At 51.3% G+C, this 8,323-nt stretch overlaps 1 protein-coding gene across 1 annotated transcript in view; it reads left to right on the top strand.

Annotated features, from left to right (window-relative positions):
• The first annotated feature begins 1,417 nt into the window (after positions 1–1,417).
• Positions 1,418–8,323, top strand: part of MTAP (methylthioadenosine phosphorylase) — a 44,230-nt gene continuing 37,324 nt past the window's right edge. The window contains exon 1 of the mRNA XM_059411553.1: positions 1,418–1,908. Coding sequence (XP_059267536.1) covers positions 1,876–1,908 — 33 coding nt within the window. The 5' untranslated portion in view covers positions 1,418–1,875. The remainder of the gene's footprint in view (positions 1,909–8,323) is intronic.

Raw genomic sequence — 8,323 nt, 5'->3', positions numbered from 1 at the left:
GTCTTGAACTACCTGTCACACACACACACAGTGCCTGACAACCAGCTGGTGGGTGGGTGCTTGGTTTCTTACAAGAGATTAGAAAATTGCTTAAATTTTGTCTAGAATTGCTAATTTCCCCATAGTAATGGCTTATTAATTACATCCCTTAAAAAAAAAACAGATTTGGGACAATTTTCCCTTCACAGACATCCCATGTTCAAAAGCAAATGATTGAGCGCAGACCTGCAAGTTACAGTAGAAAAGTCCAGAAGCCAGTTTACCCCCTTCCGAGTTTCCACCTCCTTCTCCGAGGGTCTCCTAATGTTTCTAGGATGTAAACTGTTTACAGGGTCAAACGTTTGTTAGAGACACCATACTGAGTAGAAACTGGACTTGCTGGTCACATCAAAGCACAGAAACTGATCAAGGACTCCTAATCACCAAGACCCCGTAAACCCGAGGGTAGCAGGTCTCCCCAATAGTTACCTGCTGATCAGTGGGCTTCCTGCTCCCCAGTAGAGCAATCAGCAGAAAGGCTCCTAAAAAAACACATTTGAGGGACTTCCAGCCTTCTGCCCTTTCAAAAGAACGCCCCAATCTTCTACTTTCTATTCCTTAGCCATTTCATTTTATAACTTAAGAGAAATTAAAACACACACACACACCAACTTTACACTGTAGGAAAAGTTAGACCTAGATCAAAATATAACAATGGAGTGAAAGTCTTTACTATTTCGGTAAACAGGTTGTATGGGCGCCCCCGGCCCCCAGGGATATTTTAAATGAAATTGTGCTCGTGTCTGGTGTCCGTGTTTCGCTGCTGGAGAGAAAGAGGGCAGTATATGCTCCCACAGCCATCCTCCCACCCCCGGGTGATGTGCAGTATTTGTGCGACTGCACACGACTGCCATCCAGCATTTCGTTTTGGAGAGCTTAATCCATCAAGGGAGGATGATGAACTAGATTATCCCAGCAGGGAAGGGGTGGGGACTTTGAGAAGGGATTATCCAAGTGGACAGCTGGTGCTGTGCGCTCGAGGGGGCGGGAACGACGAGTGTGAAGCGATGAACCCACGCGTCTGGCTTTTGAATCTAGGTGTACCGGACATCCGCCGGGGTGGGAGAGGTCAAACATGGCCTTGGCCGCCTCAAGCCAAACTGGGGGGTTGGCAGTGTCTCACCCTCTTAAAAGCCTCCTCCTCACAAATTTAAGACGACTAAGCACATCAGAAAGGTTACCCGGTAGCAGGTTACTCTGTTTCTTTCCTTTTTGTCATGCCCGAGTCTGGGGTACCCCAATCTCTGCGCGGTCCCCCTGCAATTAGGGACAGCAGCAAACCCCTGGTGGCGGTGGCGGGAAGAGCAGGGCGCGCCGCAGCTGGAAGGAAGGTCGGCGCACAGCCAGTTCCCTCCGGAGGAGTCTCCCTCCCGCGAGAACTTCTGGAAGGCGGACCGGCCTGATTCCCCCCGGGAGGCCGAGAACGCAGCTACGGGTGTGCAGAGTGCGGGGTGGCGCTCTTCCTCGTAGGGATCTCGCAAAAGTTAACGGATCTGGCTCAAGGGCACGCACAGAGCGTGGGCCAACACCAAGGCTAACCAACGATCTCCGTTACTATCCTAGTCGTGAACCCGTTACTTAGAACCGAGCTGGAGAAAGAAACCACGGAGAACCGGAAAGGTCTGCAAAAGGGGCGGGACGCGGGAACCTCGAATTGAGTAAGGGGGTGGCGGGGGCGATCCCACGCTAGCAGCCAATCCAGCTGTCCCGGGGAGGAAGAGGAGGAGCCAGGGCCATCCGCGGGACTCCGCACTGTTTCGTCCCGCGCTGTCGCTCCGACCTCCTCCGCTGCTGGGCCCCGCGAATCCACCACCGCAGCCGCCACCCCACGCAGACATGGCCTCGGGTGCCACCCCCACGGCAGTGAAGGTGAGAGGAGCCGCCCCGGCGGCTGCGGTCCGCCCTGCTCAGTGCGCTCGCTCCCGCCCCGGGGGACCGCGCCCCAGGGCCACGCGCCTGGCCTGTGAGCCCCCACCACCGCGGCCAGGGTCTGGGGCCCGGCCCCGGGGTCGCTTGCCCAGGGGCGGGGGTTGGGGGAAAGGGAACGTTTGCAGTCTCCCCCCACCGCCCACCATCACCACCACCTTGGGCTCAGCGAACCCGCGCCGCGCCGAGAATGGGCAAGCCCCTTTGGAGAAGAGCAGGGGGCGGAGGCTGCGCCCGCCCCCCAGCCTTCCCCGGCACTACTCCTTTCCCCCGGGCCCGCGCGGGGTGGTCGCCTGAAGCTGCTGAGACCAACTCCTAGTGCCTGCGGGACTCAAGTCTTCCGCTCCGACTCGGCTCGCTGAGCCCACGTGAACTGGGTGCTTGCTTTTTTTGCAGGCTTCCGGCTTTTTTCTTATTCTTCCTAACGTAGGGCTTTTCTGGCCTGAAGTTTTGCCTGCAGCGCAACGCTTGGGGAATTCTGAGACTTTGGGACCTCACCGAAATGGAGCACAGGGCCGCTCCCTGATTGGAGGCCTCTGGGTTTAAACTGCATTGTTTGCAACCTTGAAAGTTAGAGATCAGTTTCCTTGCGCCCTCGGATCGCACAGGTCTCTGTACAAGGCGTCATTGTTCTGTGGGAGCTTTGGCCAGAGGACTGCATGAGTTCTGAAGGGTGCAGCGAGCTTCCCTGAGGCTTTTAAACACTTACATCCTGGTTAGTGTCTTGGGAGAGAGTGTGTAGTATTACAGTGCAATGGAAAAATTGATGCTAAAACTCAGGATCTCTTCCAGGTTGTTGATTGGCCAAGAACTCAGTTAATTTGACTTTCGAAATTCTTGGTGGGTGGGATAGAAATGTCTGGGGTAGATCCGTCTTCATTCTTCCTGATGAATCAGCTCCCGATTCCCGCCTCTGTGTTCGTCTCTTCTGGGAGCAGGCAGATCTCTGCCCTGTGTATTCAGCTAGAATGATGGGTTTATCAGGCTCTTAATGAGACACTTAACAAGGAGAAGGGGTAGGGTGGAGAGTGTTGCTTTCTTACTCAGAGACATGAAATTCGTTTTTCCTTTTGAAAAGAATCTTGGATTTAACAAATACTGGCAGAACACCTCTCCCTTATCAGTAGCAGAGAACAAGGCAGAACACTGTTATGATGCTTACCTGAAGCTTAGGGGTCCTTCTCTAAGTGGGGTTTTCCTGCAGGGTCTGCCTGGCTAGTTACAATGATCCATCTGTTACCTGACTGAAACTTAGTAAATGTCAGTGCTTCTAAGGGGGAGGGGAAGCAGAAATTAATTTTCCCTGTCTTTTCTCCAGCTGCTATTGTCATAGGTCTTATTAGGCCACCCCTTCTAATGGGTGAGCAGGAGGTGATCACCTTTTCCTTGCAGGAATATGCTTAAAGTGACATTAAAAGCAGAGAGGGATGATTTTTCAAAAATTTTTTATTTAAATTCGATGTAATGATCATATGCTGTATTAGTTTCAGAGGGAGAATTCAGCAATTTATCGTTTGCATGTAATACCCAGTGCTCATTGCATCCTGTGCCCTCCTGAGTGCCCATCACCCAGTTACCCCATCCCTCATCCGCCTCCCCTCCAGCGACCCTCTGTTCTTTCCTTAGAGTTAGAGGAATCTTTTATGCTTTGCCTGGCTCACAGAGGGATGATGTTGAACATGGTCTCACTTCAGTCTTGTTTGGCATTCTTCAGCGGCGTAGCTTCCAGGGCAAATTAGCGTGGTGCATTTAACTGCAGAATGGGCGCTGATTAGGGCCCTGCTGTAAATATTGAATGACGTATATTTTTGGTCTTGGCGAGCTGCTGAGTGTAAAATTAAGAGGGACAAACAGTGCTAGGCCTGCCTGCTGATTGCTTTTTTTTTTTTTTTAAGATTTTATTTATTTATTTGACAGACAGAGATCACAAGTAGGCAGAGAGGAAGGCAGAGAGAGAGGGGGAAGCAGGCTCCCCACTGCTCAATCCCAGGACCCTGAGCTCATGACCTAGGCCAAAGGCAGGGGCTTAAACCCACTGAGCCACCCAAGCGCCCCTGCTGATTACTCTTTGAGCTTAGAAAGGTGACGGCTCCATGATGGCAACACTGAATGCCCCAGACTGCTGAGGGGGCATCCAATACAGGGGACAGCAGGTGCTAGTGCACAGAGCAAACCAGGGTCATAAAAACCATACTCTGTCCCCAGATCATAGACTGGAGAGCTGGAACATTCTGAAGACCACATAGCTGCACAAACCCCTTTTCGTAGACATCAAGCTGAGGCCTGGAGAGGTCAATGGAGGTGTCCAGAACAACACTGCTGGACCTGGATAGTGACAAAATTGGGCCTAGAGCCTGGCCTTCCACCAACCAGATACTATGAGGCGGTTCTGAAATTGGACATAGGGTCTCTGGGCCCTGTTTTATTGTGTGAATAGAGAGATCATGCACCTCCCCGCCCCGCCCCCACCCGGTGCCCCCTGGGTGCTCTCCCGTGGTGTTAATGACAGCTGTTGTCTGGGAGGACCTCGGGGAGACAGCGTCCCCCAGTGTCAGCCATGGGGAGGTGGTCTGCATGACCATGAGAGGGCCAAACAGGTCTTTGGCACCCTGACAGAACATTCTGAAGGGCTCTTTCAGTGGCCTATTGCTCCCCCAGGCAGCTGCCCAGCCTTTGCTCTGGCGGATTAGACATAAGCCTTATTAATCATGGTTGTTACAACAAGGAGGACATATGGTCCCATCAAAAGTGGGTAGTGGGCTATTAACAAAATGGTATGAAGAGAGACAGATAAGTCATGGCATCTAAACTGGAATGAATGGGCCTTTTCAGCTCTCCTTTTGATGCCTAAGAGTGGTTGGCAAAGGCCTTCATGCAGGAAGTCCTTGAGTGACCCTCAGAAACCAGGGGACAGCTGACCCATTGGTCCCAGTTGGAAGCCAGAGAACCAGCGAGCCTTCATTTTTATGCTTAGGGCCACGGTGGCATTTTGGGCAGGACAGCATTGCTGGACCTGTGGTGCATCCTGCCCCCCTCCCCACAAAGTGCCGGTAGCCCGCCCCCCAGTCCTCGTGGCAGCCAGAAATGTCCCCATGGGTTCCCAGACACTCCCAGGAGAGCTGGTACACGCCCGGGTGAGGGACCTGGGCCAGATCCCTGAGACCAGAGACTGCCTGGTGAGGAGACGTGAGAGCAGCCTGGTGTGTGTCCTGAGTGGCAGAGAAAGAGCAGGAGACAAGGGGCCTTCTGTTGTTGCCTGGAGGGATCTTTATTTTTATTTTGTTTATGCTGGATGTGGGAGTATAGACGGAAACAGTGACAGATGCTCATGTATCATTTCACTTGATTCTCACCATTGCACGGAGTAAGGAAAAATCCTAACCTTCCCAGTACAGATGAGCAGACAGGAGATAGAAATGTTTGTGTGCAGTGGACCATCGTGCTTCACTGGGACTGTGATGGCGGTATTCTAGTCTGGGTCTCAGAAGCATCTAAGGTAGTATTGGCCAAAGTGTGTGATGCATCTGCACCCACCTGGGGATGTGTTAGAAATGCACCTTCTCAGGCTCCATCCCAGTCCTGCCGAATCGGGGGTCCAGAGGGGAAGCCCTGCAGTCTGGGTTTTAAGAGCCTCAGTATATTCAGATGTCTGCGAGAGTGTGACTGCTGCCGACCTAGAGAGCTTTGAAGGGGCGAGGCATCTGCATTTTTTTTTTAATTTTTTTTAAGATTATTTATTTATTTATGTACCAGAGAGAGAGAGAGAATACAAGCAGGGGGAGCTGCAGAGGCAGAGGGAGAAGCAGACTCCCTGCTGAGCAAGGAGCCCGATGCACAGGACTCCATCCCAGGACCTCAGGATCCTGACCTGAGCCCAAGGCAGATGCTTAACCAACTGAGCCACCCAGGCACCCCAGGCATCTGCATTTTTTAGCAACCTTATCAGGTGATTCTTGGCATATGAATTTCTGTGGCTGCTGTAACAGTCACCACAGACTGGGTGGCTTAAAAGCCTGTCCAGGTGTTCTGTCACAGTTCTTGAAGTTAGAAGTACAGGATGAGCCCTGCTGGACTCAAGCCTGGGTGCTAGGGCACCTTCTCTTGGACGATCCAAGGGAGCGTCTGTTTCTTTGCTTTTCCAGCTTCTAGAAATCACGTTGCCTTCTTCCTTACGTGACTGTCTCATAAGGACACTTACAGTTACATTTAGGGCTGATCCGGATAATCCAGGGTGATCTCCCTCTCCCCAGACCTTTGACTTCCTCAGGTGAGGTAACACGTGCAGGTTCTGGGAATTAGGACACAGACAGGACCTCTCTCAGGAGCGCTCAGCTAGCCCAGACCATGGAAGTTCATGGTCTAGGCCCTGGGGTGAGGGTACTCAGTGCCGGGAACATGTTTGAACTACCCGAGGAGCTTTAAGGAAACAAACCTTGCCCTGCCCGATTTATGGAGTCTCTAAAATCTGGGACCCTTGCTTTGGTATGGAAAGCTCCCCGAGAGACTCTCAGATCCAGGAGCTGCCCTAGGGGGAGCCCTGGGAAGATTCCTGTTGTCCGGCAAGTGGAAAGCTCTACAGAATACAGGAAGTGTTGAGGAAAAGCCTTCTCCAAAACTGGCAATTTCAGGAGTCACACTGTTTCTTCAAGAGGGTATCCATTAGAGTAACATCCTGACTTTGCGAGGGGAGGTCTGTTAAGTAAAAGCAATGGAGTTCTGAGCCCTAACATTTTCTCTGACCAGAATATCATATTCCTGTGTTAGTGTGCTAGAGCCGTGCTAACAAAGAAAGTACCACACTCCGGGTGGGTTAACCAACAGAAATGTCTTTCTCTGGAGCCTGGAGGTGGTGGGAGGGCCAAGATCAAGGTAGGGGACACCATTCAGAGTGGATTAGGGCTCTCCCTTGGGAGTTCATTTAACCTTAATTATCAAAGATCCTCTTTCTAAAAATCGTTACATTCTGAGGTATTGGGTGTTGGGGCTTCAATGTAGGTTTTGGGGTAGGGACAGTGCAGCCTGTAAGCAGCACCTACAGGGGTGGCTCACAGAGAGGTGTGTCTTGTCGGAAATCGAGCCACCAGCAATCTCTGTGGACCGTATTGCAGGTTTGGAACAGGCCACCCAGACTGAGACATTTGTCCAGTCTCTCCCCACACAGCTGGGCTTCCGGGATTTTACAAGTTCTCCTGGGAGGCTTTGAAGCCAGGTTGGCTCAGTAAAGGAAGAACGTTTGTCTGTTGGCTTGCCAGATATGTCCGTGGCACCAGAGCTGAAGCCCTGAAGTGCTCAGGGATCGCCGCCGGCTTGAGCTCTGGTCCTTGCGCCTCATTGTGAGTGAGGCCCTTAGAGGCAGCCCACCTCCCTGGCATGAGCTAGCCTCAACTGCTTGGGCTTCTGTGTTTTGAGAATGCCATCATGGAGTGCTAGGTTCTTTAAGGTAGTGTATCTGGGCCTCAAACTGATGGTGAGGGGCTATTGAAACCAGTTGGGATATGTGAGGTCTCCTGGGTCCAGGTACTAGGGGAAATAGACACAGGGTAGGGGTTCATAGGAGCCCTTTCAGCCTTGCTGGACATAACCATTCTGGCCAGATTAAGCCAACATTTAGATAAAGTGCTTTTGCACTCTCAGGGAGGAAGTCAAACCCTCTTCTCTTTTAAAGGAAATTGACTCAGTGGTCTGTCAGGGAGAAAGTGTGGGATGAACCAGTAGCTGTTAGAAGTTGGCAGTGACTGTGACTGACGAGGGGCTCTCTGTTTCAGAACTTTATCTCATGTAAGGAAGTCCTGGCTGGGCAGGATTGGACCAGAAATTCCATCCCAGTCCTCAAATATATTTCTAGGCAGTCTAGGATAACCTGGACTAAAGGGCTGAAGCTTCTGGCCCAGGCGGCCTGTTAAGGTCGTGTCGTTGCTTCCCGAGTGTGTATGAGGTCACTGATGGAGAGGCCCCTCTCTTTTGAGGTATTTGCTTAGATCTCTCGCTCTGTGACCTTGGCCCAGAACTTCACCTCTCTCAGCATGTTTCCTCAGTACATGGAGAGAGTAAAACTTTCTTGATGGGGTGTGATGTAATAAAGGACTCCTTTTTTATTTATTACAAATTATTTATTTGTAATAAAGGGGATACTGGGAGACAGTTCATCATAGCAGTTGAGTGTGACATGGTTCCCTTCTTATGATTTGTTCTTCAAGTTTCTTAATTTGATGCTTTTGCTTTGTCTTTGGGAAAATGGGTATAATACTGGAGGGCGTATCTTACGGGGTGGTTGTGAAGATCAAATGAGGTAAAGTGGCTGGAGCACTTAGCACAGTGCCTGGGACATCTAAGTACTCAGACACAGTGACTTTATTAG

The sequence above is a fragment of the Mustela nigripes genome, chromosome 9 (genome assembly GCF_022355385.1).
Source record: "Mustela nigripes isolate SB6536 chromosome 9, MUSNIG.SB6536, whole genome shotgun sequence".
Taxonomy (NCBI): domain Eukaryota; kingdom Metazoa; phylum Chordata; class Mammalia; order Carnivora; family Mustelidae; genus Mustela; species Mustela nigripes.
Note: the sequence above shows the minus strand (reverse complement) of the source record. Positions and strands in the feature narration are given on the sequence as shown.